Source organism: Manis javanica, chromosome 11, assembly GCF_040802235.1.
Source record: "Manis javanica isolate MJ-LG chromosome 11, MJ_LKY, whole genome shotgun sequence".
In the NCBI taxonomy this organism is placed as follows: domain Eukaryota; kingdom Metazoa; phylum Chordata; class Mammalia; order Pholidota; family Manidae; genus Manis; species Manis javanica.
In genome coordinates this window covers 72,790,838-72,806,565 of record NC_133166.1, presented here as the reverse complement: position 1 = coordinate 72,806,565, position 15,728 = coordinate 72,790,838, and the positions used below count along the sequence as shown (strand labels likewise).

At 49.4% G+C, this 15,728-nt stretch overlaps 1 protein-coding gene across 5 annotated transcripts in view; it reads left to right on the top strand.

Annotated features, from left to right (window-relative positions):
• CNIH3 (cornichon family AMPA receptor auxiliary protein 3) overlaps window positions 1–15,728 on the top strand; it is a 117,460-nt gene that overhangs the window by 28,804 nt on the left and 72,928 nt on the right. For 3 of the 5 annotated variants that reach the window (XM_037002832.2, XM_037002834.2, XM_037002833.2), the window contains 2 exons: window positions 8,007–8,075; window positions 12,577–12,624. In XM_037002832.2, coding sequence (XP_036858727.2) covers window positions 8,007–8,075; window positions 12,577–12,624 — 117 coding nt within the window. The remainder of the gene's footprint in view (window positions 1–8,006; window positions 8,076–12,576; window positions 12,625–15,728) is intronic. The other 2 variants (XM_073216665.1, XM_073216666.1) reach the window with 1 other exon arrangement.

Here is a 15,728-nt window from a genome sequence, read left to right as displayed (position 1 = left end):
GGGTCTGTGCAGGTGGAGAGAATGGCCCCCAGAAAATGGCTTTACAAGGAAGGGTTTGCCCGTTGGGTGCACCCCGAGGCAGAGCTGAGTACAATCAATCAGTTTCTTCTTAGTGGTTGACTCCACGTTTGGTTTTGAGGACTTGGAGTGGATGCCTAACGTGAGAGTCCCGGACAAATCCTTCTAGACCTGGAAAGGACTTCTAGAGCCTCAGGGTGCCCTCTGGGCTGCTCTTGGCTGCACCAGTATTTGCACAGTCATTTTCATGGGATTGCATGTGATTGACAGATGCCTTTTGAGGCAAGGTTCTTCAGGCGATTTACAAGTTGAAGTTTCATCCTTTCTACTCAGGGTTGCCTTTTCCTGCCACCTCTCATCTCCTGCTGCGTGCAGTCGGTACTGCGCTCCCATCCCTGAGTCCAACAGCCCTGTCCTGTCTTGTCTGCAGCATCAAGCACAGTGCCCAACATGGTAGGTGCTCATTTAATGCCCTGTGGACGAACCAACTCTGATCCCCTGCAATGACTTGGCTCAGCTCAAGACACAGGTGTCAGAGGACAGCAGAGGACCAGTTAGAGTCCCAGAACTTCATGCAGAAAACAGAAGACAGTATGAAGTCTATCTTTGTGTCTTAGAGGCAAGGAAGGACTTCTGAAATAAAACTTCAGAAAGCATAAAACAGAAGCAAAAGTTGATTGGTTTCCATTCAGTGATGGGTACCACAGGGGGTTAATCAACAGGTGACAATGAGAGATGGGATTCAATATGTCTGAAAGAGGATTCACATCTATGATGTACCAGCAGCAAGTGCAAATCAAAAAGAAAAAGGCAGTAATCCCATAGACAAATGGGCAAGCAGGTGGGCAGTGCAGAAGAGGAATCCCCACAGGCTAACCTTTATGTGAGAAAGGCTCTAACTGGGGACGTGCACATTAAGACAACCAAAGATCACTGAAACTCTATTATATTCAACTAAAAAACTAGGGAGCTGGACACTGCCATGCATTGCCATGTGGGATACAGAGCCCTCAGCTCTGCTGGGGCTAGCCACTATGGAGGGCAGCATTTAGTTCAACCAAAAAATCCATAAACTGCATGACCCAGTTGTTCCACTCCTAGGTATAAATCCCAAGGAAATTGCCACGCCTGGTCCTAAGGGGACACGCATGGGGGTTTTGTAGCATTACTTGAGGTACAAGGCCAAGCCTGTCTGTGTCTCTCACCAGGAGCATGATAGGCAAAATGAGGTGGCTGTGCCCTGGAGTCCATGGTGTGCTGCTGAGCTAAAAAAACAAAGAGAATGAGCTACAAGTTAGGTAAATTAAAAATGCATGTGCACAGACATATACATTTTGTAAAAGCAAAGACATACATTAAACGTAAACCAATAATGGCCCAGAATGTTTGGAAGGGGCTAATGGGAGAAAGGAAATGAGTGATGAATAAATAAGATAGGGCCTTGTTCTCATCAATTATGATCTGTGTGAACCAAGAATATGGTTAATTCACCTTCTGCCACCGTGGATCTCAAAATGAAAAGTAACCTACCACCACCAACTTCTGAAAACTTAAGTTCTGGCCAGAGGTGGGAGTCCTGCCTCCCTTTATACACCTTCTGCCTTCAGTTTGCTTGAAAAACTCACATCCACATTCAAAACACTCCATGCTTTGCCTAAGAGGCTACATCTCCAGAGGCTGTTGCTTTATCTGAGTTAACACGAGAGAGTGAATAGAGGTTGGTGTTAAAGAAACAGTGACCCTGACCTTTGCCAAAGGAAGACTATTCAGGACTGTTGTATTAGGGGAGAGAGGTAGGGTTCAATTTTGAATAAAACAAGGACAAGTGGGGATCTATGGCCACGGAACAGGATGAGGGGGCTGGTGGGTAGAAAATCACCAAGAGGAGACACCAAGGATGGGGGATTCTTCCTAAACTGACTTAAGATTCTTTCTGGAGGTGGGCAAGGGAACTGACGTGGAGGGCGGGGCTCTCTCTAACTAACTTAGCAGGGTCTTTGCTGAAACTAGACTTTGCAAGGACAGATGCAGAAGCCCAGGGATGCAGTCTAGTTGAGGAGCGGCCTCAGAGGAGTCTCGCAAAAGTCTGGGCAGGGAGGGCATATTCGTTATTGGTAAGGACCTTGCTCTTTGTGCTGTCTCCAGCTCCCACCACAGGGCTTGGCAAGTGCTGGATGCTCAGGTGGTATTTTTAAGAATGAATAATGTGCTCCCCTGTAGGGTACTCTGGGGCCTGAGAGCCTGGCTGGCCTTGGGCAGTGGAGGCCTGGGAGCTGCTGGTGGTCTTACAAACCCAAAGGGGCAGAGGACATGAAGGAGGGGTGTTTCCAAGAGGCATGTAGGAGGCTGAAGATCAAGACCCTGAAGGGATCTGGAGGTTCACCAAATCGTTTGAGCCAGAAATTGTTCCCAAAGCCTCATGTTTGAGCACCAAGGAAGCCAGAGCAGCACATCTTGGTGGGAGGAAGGAGGAGGAGGCTCTGGTTTTGATTTGATGGATGTGGTGCTGGGTGGGCAGCTAGTTGGGGGCTCAATGGAGCCCAGGGCTGTGGTCTGGGACTGGGTGGGGCCAGGAAGCACCTGAGGATGCAGGCTGTCCCCAACTGCCTGTGTTCTTGAGAGCAGCTCCTCACCCACAGCAAACAGCAGGTGGGGGCCTTCTCATGGCCCTGTCCCCTCTGGACTTTACCCTGCCCTCCTGACTGTCAGCAGGAGCAGGTCCATGGGGCCTGCCCAGCCTCCTACTCTCTTGGCTTCTGTCCCAGAAGCACATGGCACTGGGGCATGTTTGTTTTCTGTTAATTAGACCGGGACCAGGGAAGCAATGTGAGAACAGTTGTGTCTGCAGATTCTGGCACAGGCGGTGGTAAACCAGCCATGTCCTGTGCTCATAATTCAGGTCTGGGGACCAGCGTGGGGCCACTGAGGCCTCCTTTCCAGCTCCCCAGCTTTCCCAGCTTCCTTCCCAGCATCCCAGTGCTTGGGCCCCCTCCCCAGTGTGGTTCCTACCTACATCCTCCTACCCCACTTCTCCCCTGAAGGGCCTGGGTTCTCCTGGACTTGGTCTGTGTGATGCTGTGCTCCAGGCCAGGGATGGCAGGGCGTCAGGAGACCAGGGAGGTGGGGCCGGACATCTGCCCTGGGTAACAGCTATGCTGCTACAAGTAGCAACTCCCGCGTTGCTCCCGGGTGTAGACTGGTGCCCTGTGCTACGTATTCATTGGCTCATTTAATTCTCATGGGTGGGAACCATTGCTGTCCCCTCTGTATTGGAGGACATCGAGGCTGGGGAAGGTTACCAGTTTGCCTGCAGTCACATGGCATGCGTGCTCACCCGCGAGGCGCCTTTTATGTAGTGGTGGTTCACACCTCATCTGATGCTGCCTGTGTCCCCTCTAGCACCGTGCTCTGTACCACCTGATTTCACAGGCAGGAGTGGGCAGGGAGGGGTGGTTGTTATTCTCCTTGTATAGACAAGGAAACCACAGCCAGGGTGGTGCTGTGATGTGCCTGGGGACACCCAGCCACTGCTGCAGGGTCGAGACTCAGCTAAGACCTCCTCAAGGTTCTGACATCTTCTCCAGGAGAGGTGGCACCTGTTGTGAGGCAGGAGGCATGGAGGACGCCAGGCATGGAGGTGGAGCGCCAATGGTGGCTCATTTTGTGATGGTGTGAGGAGGGGTGTGAGTCATGCATTGCTGGGGATGGCGGCTAGGCAGGGACTTAGGATGATGTGACATATGTACACTGGGGGTTGTGGGGCCAGGCATGGTGTTGATGCAAAGCTGAGTGGAAGGCCTGGCCTTACTTCCTCCCTGACCAGCAGCTCACTCCTGCGCAGGACCCTTGGCCCTCAAGGCTCCGCTTGGGAATTGGCCCAGGTGCCTTCTGTGGGGCTCCTCACCCCAACTGAAGGAGACTGGATCACATACTTCTTCTGTCTCTTTAAGGCAACTTTCTGTCTGAGAGGAGCTCACTGGCATATGCCAAGCTGTACACTGGCCTCTCCCATGAGAAAAGGGCGTGTTGGAACCATTGCTGTGCTGCTCCTCCAAGCAAGCCTGCTGGCCTGGCCCGGCACTGCCTAGAGCCTGTACCAGCCCCTGGAATGCTTGGTCTCCAGCAAGGGGAAATCCTACCCAGTGTATGGGGCTCTGGTGAAGATCAGACTGAATAAGATAATGTGATGCAAATGAAAGATGGTGAGGGCTGTCCAGGTGTGATCTTTCAGAATCCAGAGGATGCTGTGCAGGGGTGCAGGGGAGAGAAGCTTCCAGAGAAAGCAGGCTGCTCTGTGCCTTTTTCTCCTAGTGGGGACTCCTTAGCTAATGGAGGTTGAGATTTCAATCATTTTACTCTTCCAGGAAGGTCTTTGTGGTAGGACTGCATGGTTAACTTTTAGTGACGTAACTGTGCTTTATCCCTGATTCTAAACGCTGTGGGCCTAAAGAAGGAAGGCTTCTTAAGATTCTGTTTAGAGTGTTTGTGTGATTTTCCTCCTCTTGGGGGGTCCATACTGCTCCCTTACACTCAAGCTCAGCTGATGGTGTTACAGAGGGGCCTTCATTCCTTGGGGTGGTCCCACAGGGGCTTCACTGGCCAGTGAATCATTGCTCCGTGATCCTGTGGTTGGAATGGGGGAGCAGCTGGAGAGTTTGGGGCAGGGAACTTGGGGGACGAGTTGGTCCAAACCTACTGGTGGCAGGGGCAGAACTCAGCGTTCATGGAAGCAGCTCCCTCTGAGTAATTTTCTATGGGTAGCTTCCTTCCTTCTGGACATCTCTGTGGATCCCCTGGCCCCTCCTCGGCCAGTACTGGAGCCTCCAGTTTGGAGTGCTGTGAGGCCCTGGCTCCTGGACCTTCTGGTCCCTTGTCATGCAGCCTCTCCAACAAACCCCCGACTTCCTGCCCGGGCCTTCGCTTTTGCCTCCTTTTCCAGGAAGGGACACTTCTGGGCCTTCCTTTCTTCACACCTGCCTCCAGGTCAGGACCAGAGGTGGGCAGTGGCTGCTGCTCTCAGACTCATCCCTGCTTCAAGCCCCAGCTGCCTTTGTTCCTTCAGTCCAGACCTCCCTTACAGCACGTATGCAGGGATACAGGCCCAGGTGAGGCCTGGGATGGGAACTGGCCATGTGTGTCTTCAGTCACAGTGATGATGTGGGGGCCTGACTCTTTTCCTCCACAGGCCCCAGCCTCCTGGGGAGCTCATAGGTGGTGCATCAACAGTTATGGGGTTCTAAAGCTATCCAGAGACTTCCTATCAGTTGACTGTATCAAAATATGGTGAATTATCTTCATAACTGGATCAGTAATAGGCGAGGGACTGCTGATGCTGGCCTTGCGGGAGCTAGGATGGTGGACTTCAGGTGCTGTCCCAGTCCTGCCTGGTTTGCGTTCGTATCAGGGTGAATGTGGATGTGGATTTTGAGAACATATGTTCATTAGGATTTGTAGTTGGAAGATAGATCATATCTCAACAGACTGGATCAATGCACCACACTGAATAATGAGGAATTAAAAAGGACAAGAGCCAGTTCCAGGCCTCCAAATCCTACAGTGTGCATGCAGAATGAGGTGTACTGAGTTTAATTGAAGACCATGAAAAAGATCCAGGGCTTCTAGGCCATGCAAAGTCAGTCTGAAAGCAGGGATGTGATGTGGCCACAAAAAGGCTAATGCCATCAGGTTGCATTAACAGAGGAATAAATTACAGAACAGAGGAGGTGAGTGTACTTTTATTCTCTGTGCCAGCTGATCTGGCATGACCTTGAACATGGCATTCAGTTTTGACAGTCACATTTTAGTATGGACATTTACAACCTTTAATGTCAGTGCAGGGTAATCATGATGACAAGACAATTTAGTGCCTGTTTATATAAATAATGGTTGGAGAGAGTTAGTTTGAAGAAGATTTGCTACATTCACAATAGCTGACAATACTTAAATGGGTTCCTTTGAGAAGAGTGATTTGACCTATCCCATGTGCCTCCAAAGCAGTGCTGTATAATAGAATTTTCTGTGATGATGGGAATGTTTCATATCTGTGCTCTTTAGTAGCTACTAGACAGATGTGGTTTTGAGCAATTAAAATGTGGGAACTAAATTTTAATTTAATTTTAACTAATTAAAATTCAAATTTAAGTAGCCAAATATGGCTACCTTATTGGTGAAGTGAGGTTCTAACAGGAAAATAAAGGATTAGACAAGGGGTTGGCAAATATTTTCTGTCAAGGGCAAAACAGTAACTGTTTTGGGCTTTGCAGGCCATATGGTTGCTACTGAGCTCTGCCATTGTGGTGTGAAAGTATACATAGTCTATAAAAGAGTGAATGTGTCTGTGTCTCAATAAAACTTTATTTATGGGAACTGAAATTTGGGTATAAATTTTACATGTCATAAAATATTCTTTTTTTTTTTAGTTTTTCCAACTATTTTAGAGGTGTAAAAACCATTCTTAGTTTACAGGTTGTGCTAAAATGGGTGGCAGGCTGGCAGTGCAAAGAAACTGTGGGCTGCAGTTTGCTGGCCCTGGCTGAGCGTGTGGGTGGAAGCTTCTGGGAGTCATGTGCAAGTTCAGTAAAGAAGGCAGTGGTTGGTTAGAATAGCCAGGAACAGAACGAGCATCCTCAGTAAATGGTGAGTTTTTATCACTAAAGGTTTCATGCACAGGCTCGATAGTTAACTATCTGGTAAGGGATGGTACAGAGATGTGTCTATTTAATACATGTTGTATTAGAATTTTCCCTGGATTGCAATACTCTTTAAAAATCAGACCTGCTTCATAGGGAAGTGGGTTGCTTTTCTTCACCTGGTGCTGACTCCCAGCCCCTAGGATGGGCCCCGAGGTTGCTGTGCCGCTTCATCTTTCAGCAGCTCTGCCAAGTGTTCAGGGTCGCTGGTATGCGCCCTGCTGCTCTCGTCCACCTCTGTGCAGCCCATGACAAAGGTTCTGAGAGGGACACCCTATGAGGACACTCTGCTGGCCAGATGCCACTTTGCCTGTCACTGAGTGCCCCTTCTGGGGACAGGCGGCCAGGGGCAGGAAGCCTCACCTCTGCTCCATGCAGATGCGCCGTGCCTCATGCCGTGACCACACAGGCCACCCCTGCATTCTCCCCTCAGGCAAACAGGAAAACACTTGCTGTCTTGGGCGCTCTCAGCCCCTGCCCAGAATGAACCTGAGGCCCCCCTTGAAGCCGGCGAGCCCTGACTGTCCAGGAGTGGATTAGTTCTATCCTGTCAGCCCTGCTCTCTTGTCTTTCTCTTCTCCCTTTTGCCTCACTTAAGCCCATTTTACTTCAGTGTGCTTCTTGCTGAGATGAGCAAAAATACAAAGCAGAGAGCCTCCTTCTGTGAGGGGCAAAGCTGAAGTGCTGGTTTGGAATAGTAAATGTTTTGTACATTAATCCAAAACCCAGCCCGCCCTCACCAGTCCCCAGGTATAGTTTTCTCTACATCTTTGTAGAGCACAGGAAGCTTAAAAACCTTTATTTTGGGGATTTTAAAAATTGAGATCATTTGGCCTAGGACTCTGTGTCAGCCTGGGGGCATGACTTACTGATGGGATCCACTCAGCCAACACCTCTGTCTTGTCACGTAACTGTCCTTTCTTCTAGTGCTGGAAACAGCCAAGCTCAATGCTGGCAATGCATTTTGCTGTCTGTACTCACTGTCCTGTGCATCAGGTCCCTGGGGCTTGTATATCTGCGGGTCATGTAAGGAACACATGTGCCCAGCTCCAGCTGCAGGTGTGTGCCCTTAATGAATCTCCCTCCTCCCCTGTTGTGAGGATTTCTAAGCATACCCAGAAGTAGACCGAGGAGTATGCTCCACCCAAGCTGCCCATCAGCCAGCCTGGACAGCAGGCAGCTCCCACCAGCCTCTTCCCACCTCCTGGATGGCTCTGAAGAGCGACTGCAGGAGGCTTTAGGCAGGGCCCTTGGACTCACCTGTGTGCTAACATCTTGATTCCATGTGTTCCATTTCAGATAATTGCCTTTGATGAATTAAGGACGGATTTCAAGAGCCCCATAGACGAGTGCAACCCTGTACATGCGGTAAGTGGTGCGTGCTGGTGTCCAGAGGGCAGTGTCACACTGGGCAGGGGTGAGGTGGGGGGCGGGGTTTCTGTGAGCAGGGCACGTAAGGAACACACGTGGCCTGACTGCCGCCATGCCCGGCTCCAGGCTGCCAGGACATTTCCTGTTCTTGAGGCCTGCTGAGGCCTCAGTTGTCTTGCAGGAGAGGCACATGGTAGCTAATGTGGGCCCAGGTATGGGGGTGTCACAAGCAACCATCCAGTCTACTCTTTGCTGGGTTGCTCAGAGGGAGGCTTGCAGTATGAGCTGATGTACTGGTGCCCAGCTGCACGTCCATCTCCTGGGAGGCACTGACCCTGTGGGTCTGTGGTCAGCTTGCCTCCCATGGGAAAGCCAACGCCATCTGGCTGCCTGGCTGGGCTCAGCGAGTCAGTGAAACACCCTTGCCATCACAGCTGCTTGCAGTCTTACTGTCCTGTCTTCCGTGTCAGGCCAGCATACTGCGCCTTCCATCTGCACTGGGAGATATAGAAGGAGGCCAGGCTGCAGGTAGAGACCCTCACTTCTATTGAGCAGGTGTTGTTGGCCATGGTAGTGCCGTCTGTGTCCCAGAGCCAGGGGTCAAGCACGCATGTGGACAGAGCAGAGCCTCCCCTACTCATGGTAGACCAGCCCCGCAGTGCCAAGGATGGGGCACAGGCCGTGCACTGGAGTGTGCCTCCCCATCTGAGCTCACTGGGCTTGTGCTTAGTTGAACTTCCTTCCAGGTCCTGGTTTCCAGGCTAAGGTGAGCTTTCATTTGAATAGCTCAGTTGATATTTGCAGTCAGAAGCTGCAGAGAAAACATGACATTTACTGGTGTGCTGTGTGACGCCATCCTGACCCTAAGGCCCATGGCTCCATTCTTCAGTGACAGGAACAAGGAGGCCTGTTCTCCTTAGCTGACCCCTGAGGAGGGGCATGCTCTCTGGGGGTGCCAAAAGACCAGGGGGCCTGGCTTCAGCACCCCTCTGTCAAGTACAGGATTCTTTTGGGGGCTGTGAGGTTTTACTACCTGCTAGGAACTTTATGTGTGGACGCTGTAGTCCTCACAACTCTGCCAGACTGGCACCATTTACCCAGTTTAGTCTTATCCAAGGACTGACGGCTCATGAGTGCTGACATCAGGATTGGAACCCAGCTCTGCCTTTCTCCAAAGCCTGTGTTCTTACCACTTATGCCACATTATCTCTTTAAGAGGTTTGATTTTATAACGCTTGGTTTTATAATCCCTTTGGCATCAAATTCTTTGATTCTGTGAAGTAGAGCCAAACCCTTTCAAAGTCAACTGTGCGAAGCAGAATTTTGTTGCCAAGTCTAAAGAAACCCTATGACCCACTTGAAAACTTACTCTATCTTGTGAAACTTGTGGTTATTAAAGTCCGCTTTGTTCCCATCTGCCTGGCTCACCACCCACCTGAGACATGTTGGTTCTGCAGGCCTGAAAGGCTTGCACCCTGGGTCTCCTTTTTTCTGGTTGTTTCTGTGTGTGGCACTGATGTTGCACACCTGGCTCATGAGCACATGTAGGTGCTCCGAGTGGCTCTGGCCTTGTGAGCTCCCAGTTTGGAATACCAGGGAAAACAGGTGCCTGCTTTCCTTCCTCCTGGTTGATTGGGCTCAAATGAGGAAGCTGCTCACTTAGAACAGCGAGCTTTTTTGAATGATCACAGGGTGCCTAGTGAAGAACTGTGTCCTGTACCCTGTCTCCCTCCACCACTTCATGCTGGGTAGCAGGTAATGGTGAAACCTTGAGATAGACTCGTGGAGTCTGTCCCCATGTTACCAGGTCCTCGGTTCCAACAGAACAAGGAAAAGTTGGACTAGACCAGCACAAGGTCTATGGCTTCTACAGAGGTCAGCACAGGAACAGAACCTGGCATGGCAGGTGCTCGCTGACCGTGGTGAAAGGCGGAGGGAGACTGGAGGGGCATGTTGCGTTGCACAGAAGCCGACTCTCAACCCTTTGTCCCTGTTAGTTAAGGCCACCTCCTAATCAGTGAGCAGATTCATTAGGGAGCCAGGGCCCTCATAGCCAGACAGCTCATGGACAAAGTCCCAGGGGAAGGTCTCTTGTCTGAGGTTAAAAGGTCCGTAAAACCCTAAATGGAAAGTATTAGGGACATTGCCCCAGTCCTCTGGTGTTGCTGACAGGATATTAAATGCTTTGATGCCTCATTTTACTCACCTTCTGGCTCCCAAGGCAGCATCTCAGGTGCAGGTGGCTTGGAAAAGCTGCTTCGCTGATTGGTAACTCCAGCCCCAGATGGACTTGAGTTACAAATAGTTGCTGATTGGTATGAAGCATTTCTAAATGAACGTGCATGGGGCCCACTGAGTCTTTGGATTTAAGACCCCCTGAAGCTCCAATTATTCTTGGGCCTCTGGGTGGACACCTTCTGGGAGGGGGAGGGGAGGGGTGCCCTGGAATCTCATGTTAATCCTTTCCCCTTCCTTCTACCCACTGGGTGCTCAGTATTCCTGCAAAACACTGAGTTTTGTTCTTCAGAGGGTCAGGCTGGCTGGGGAAGGAGCTGGCTGGTGTCTGTCACCACCTTCCTTCATGCCTGGTGTCCCGCACACTTTCCCATTCTCCATTGAGGCAGCTTTGATGCTCAGCTCTGTGTGTGTGTGTGCACACATATATGTTGAGGAGGATGTTGTCTGTCTTTCTAGCCCTGTGGACTCTAATTTGTCCAGATGTGTGCTCTTTATTCTAGGCTTAAAGGTGCGCAGGAATCACCATATGATTTAATTAGATAAACTCAAGTGTCCCAGCCACCAGTCTTCTCCAGATCTGTGCGGAATCTCATTGCCATCACATCTACAGCAATCAGGAGATGCCACGGTGGTGTTCTGAGTGGCCTCAGAAATCAGGAAGTTGCCACAGGAAAGGGAGGCAGCTTTCAGTGGGTGATGTGAGCACCCTCTCAGGCAGTGAGCAGACTTGGGGGGCAGACTTCCAGGTTTCAAGAGCTTAGCCTGGGGGCTGCTGGTGTCTAGTTTAGTGGGGAGACTGCTTCCTGTAAACACACTCACTTTGGGAAAATAAAATTGACGGGCAGAGGGCTTCCCTACCTCAGACACTAATCAGGACACATATACTCTTTGGCTCCATGTGGGAGGCCTTGAGGGAGGGCTGGTGCAAGTGTTAGGACACCCCTGAAACTGCAGGAACTGCAGGTAGACTGTCTTGCAGGTACGCAGTGGCTGAGGGGTACTTTGCCTGTGGAAGTACAGATACCCTGCTGGCTGAAAGGGAGGTTGAGCCCATACCGTGTGCCGGCAGAGTTCTGTTCACAGCAAATAAGTGTGACACGGTTAGATGGGAAGAAGCCAGAAACCTGCTTTTTTTCTTTCAATTTTATTGAAATGTTATTGACATACAGCAGTGTTTTTAGTTTCAGGTGTATACTATATTGCAAGATGATCTCCACAATATGTTTGGTTAATTTCCATCACCTAATATAGATAGGAAAAAAGAAAAAGAAAAAAGTTTTTGCTCGTGATGAGACTTTTTAGCAACTTTCAACGCAACTTTCAGGTGTGTTAACTAGAGTCACCCTGTTGTACCTCATGTCCCCAGGACTGACTTATAACTGGAAGCTGGTACCTTCTGACCACCTTCATCCAATTTCCTCTCCCTGTACCCATGGTCTCACCACAATCTCTTTTTCTATGAGTTCATTTTTTCCCCAGATTCCATGTATAAATGAGATCATACAGTATTTGTCTTTGACTTATTTCACTGAGCATAATACCTTCAAGGTTCATCCACGTTGTCACAAAAGGCAGGACTTTGTTCTTTTTTATGGCAGAATACCATTCCATTGTGTATATATATACACCACATTTTCTTTATCCATTTTCTCACCAATGGAGACATAAGTAAATAATGAAAACAGTGTTGCAGATATCACTTTAACATGGTGATCATGTTTCCTTTGGGTAAATTCCCAGGAGTGGAATTCCTGGGTCATATGGTATTTCTATTTTTAGTTTCTTGAGGAACCTCCATACTGCTTCCCACAGTGGCTGTACCAATTTACATTCCCATCAACAGTGTAGGAGGGTTCCCTTTTCCCCACATCTTTGCCAACACTTGTTATTTCTTGCCTTTTGGATAGTGGCCATTCTAACTGGTGCAAGGTGATATCTCATTGTGGTTTTGATTTGCATTTTCCTGATGATTAGCAATGTGGACTATTTTTCCATGTGCCTGTTGTCCACCTGTATTTTTTCTTTAGAGAAATGCCTATTCAGGTCCTCTGCCTAGTTTTAAATTGTTTGTTTTTTTGCTATTGAATTATATGAGCAGAAACTCTCGTGAGAAAACGCCACTTGGCAGGCATGTGCAGGCCCTGTGGCTGGAGGGGTTTCTGGTGTTCTGCCTCCTCTGGGGGACTGAATGTGGGGGCTCCTCTCATCTTTCAGCAGAACAGCTAACCTCCCCCTCTTTCCTTCTTGTGAATCCTAACAGAGGGAACGGCTGAGGAACATTGAACGCATCTGCTTCCTTCTGCGAAAGGTCAGTTCAAGAGTCCCATTCTGGAGGGTGGGTAACCCGTGGTCATGAAAGGGCTGATTAGGCTCAGTGCCTGCTCTGTCCTGTCTCCCCAGGAGAGCAAATGGCAGTGGGGGAGAGGGAAGTGGAGCAAGTGGTCAGTTTTTTGGAAACTTATAGAGACAAGAGGAGAAAATTAAAAAGGGTGGCCATCAATCCAAGTGTCAGCACAGTCGTGGATATTTGCAAGTGCCCTCTAGTTGACTGAGAGGTTCTTTATCTTCTCATGATGATGAGTAGCGTTTACAGCTGATGCTGCCTCATAGACTGTAGTCCTGTCTGGTGCTGGACTCAGAGGGCCTTTAGCTGTATGTTGGGTTTCCTTTGAGGTTTCAGTCTCCACTCAGCTCTGCAGTTTGATCATTGGGCGTGTCAGAGGAGTGGGTGGGATGGGAGGTGTCATTAAAGGGGGAGCCAAGCCTTCAGAGATGCTCTGAATGGCATAGTGATTATTCAGCACATTCAGAAAGCATATGTGTGCACCATATTCATGTACACACATGCAGGTCAAGCTTGGTACTTAGCACAACTCTGTGATATAAGCTGGGGAAATCCTGTGGCAGAGAAGACTAGTCTGTCACTGTCCAGTCAGGAAAGCGCATGTTTTTTGCAGCAGAGTGTAGAGAAGAGCAACCTGCAAGTAAAATAGTAGCCCCCATAGCCTTGAGCCAGAGGGCATCCCTGATGTCTGTCCAGAGCAGATGGCTTACAGGCTGTGGGAAGGCCACCCATCAACACTTAAGGAATTCTTGCACCTTCTGGGACTAGGAGAGAAATGAAATGCCATGCCAACACTTATAAAAGGGAAACCATTTTGCAAGCTTTGGAAATATTTTCTAAATTTCAATAATGATACCTTTCACTGGGAGAGAGCTTAATCAAGATGTTAACTATTTTTCTAGCTAATGACTTGTCCTTCAGTGTTTTCCAAGAAACCCAGTTTGCTCAAGTTCTGCACCTTACATGTCACAGCAGGAAAGTAGCTCAGATAATGGAAAGGCTAGTAATGGGAGGAATAAAGAATGGTCCAGAAAAATAACATAATGTTTGGTATTAAGGGTTACTCAAGAATTTGTAAATGCTTTTCCCAGACATCTTGGACACCAGTAACCCACTCCAGCTGGCACTTGCATAGCCTCTGGTTTGTTCTTCCAGACTGACACCTAGGTGTCTTTCATTCTCCTGGTTGCCTTTTATCCACATCCAAATGTACTGTCCTGAATTCCCTGGCCAGTAATCCATTTCCATCACACTGGAGCCTTGTTTATCCTTCTGCATTGCTCGACCACTGACCCTGGCCAGCCAGTGCGCACTGGCCTGTGGCTGCCTCTGCCAGGGTCCTGCCTCACAACTCTGGACCTTCAGAGGTCACGCCAAGGACATGCAAGTGCAGGTTATGCAAAAATTAGCGTCCCATTTTCAAATTTGCATGTGGTTTGCATACATTTCTATCAACATAGGCCAAGGCATTTTACTCTAGGAAACATGCTTCAGGTGGTTTTCCTGGCTTTTGTCCTTGTCATTGACTCTGTCTTGCTGCCTCAATGGATGCAATGGCTGGTCATTGCTAGGGGAAATATCAGGGAGGGAAGTTCAAGGCAGACATTGGCGGACAGGCAACACTGGCATGGAGACTTCAGCATCTTGCCTGCACCTGATTGCTCGTTCTGCAGCCTTGGTCTTCTGTCCCCTGCCCAGGAGCTGCACTGGGGGGCCAGTGCCCCTTGACCAGCGTAAGTGGAAGCCATGTGCCTGCAGCTCTGTTCCTGCTTTGGTTCTCTTGCTGGAGCCCTGTCTTTGCTTTTGACACTTGGCTCTGTGAATTCTTCGCTGAGTCCATGTGCCCTGGACACCGAGGTTCTTTTCATCAGCATCAGTGTGGCTTCTTTCTGGATGTAATTCAAAATTGTTGGTGTTTCTGATTGGCCATTGAGATCTTGCAGTCATTCACATGTTTTCAGCCTAATTTGGTAACTCTTTGTTCTCAGACTCACTTAGGTCCTGGGCCTGTGGGTCTGTTTCCTCCTGCTAGAATGGACTAGAATGGAAGTGCAGTCAGGACGATGACTCTGTTCCATTCACTGTCATGTCTGGTAATGCGGTAGGTGGGAGAGGGCAGAGTCTGTTGTGGGAGCTCAGCAGATATTATTAAGTGTGTTCGTGAAGAAGTGCTAACTTTCTGGTGCTTCTGTAACTACATCGTTGTTGGCCACGTGGATAATCAATGACCCTTTCATTCCTCCATTGCATAGTGGCCATGGTGTATCACAGAGCTTATCTGTTTCAGCACCTGCATCAGACCGTGTTTTAAAATCAAAGGTGACGCGGTAGTACATTCAGTATTGCTGCAGATGTCGCCAGCCTGTCTCACCTGCTCTGCCCTCTGCACTGTTTCCGTTTTATCCTCTCCAATATCCTCTCAGCTGATAAGGTTCCCTCCACTGGAGAGGTGGTGTAGAATGGTTGCATGCAGACTCTGCTGCTTCTAAATCCTGCCTGTGCTCCAATTGTCTGTGTAACTCCTAGTGTGACTCTGAAGCGGGGGCGGTAAGAACAGCATCCTCTTTGTAGAATTGCAATAATTAAATGAGATAATACATGTGCATCCTGCACATAAATGTGCAGCATATGCTCAGGGCTATCCTGACTCACACCTGCTGTGAAAACCCCTTATAAAGCTCTGAGCAGCACTGGCTGTTGAAGCAGCCCAGGGGACCTCTGGCTGGTGGTCCCTGCCTCATGCTGCCTCCCATTTTCTTAGGTTGGTGTCACCTGATGTTGGAGCAGAGGCACGAGGCAGGTGCCTGGGTCCCCATCCCTGTGGTCCCTCCTGGATGCCTGCTGAGCTCAGGGTCCCAGGCAGTGAGTGCGGGAAAGGGGTGGGGGTAACAGGTCTGCTTAGCATCACCATCTGGGACTGTACCTTCCAAGAAATTTCTTGGAACTTGTCTCCTAAACCCCCAGAATGCGATGCATCTCAGCAGCTGGTTGTTGTTGAACCTCCTCCTCAGCTTCCTTGGGAGAAAGGAAGGGGTTTTCAAAGTGCAGCCATTTTTAGCTCTAGAATT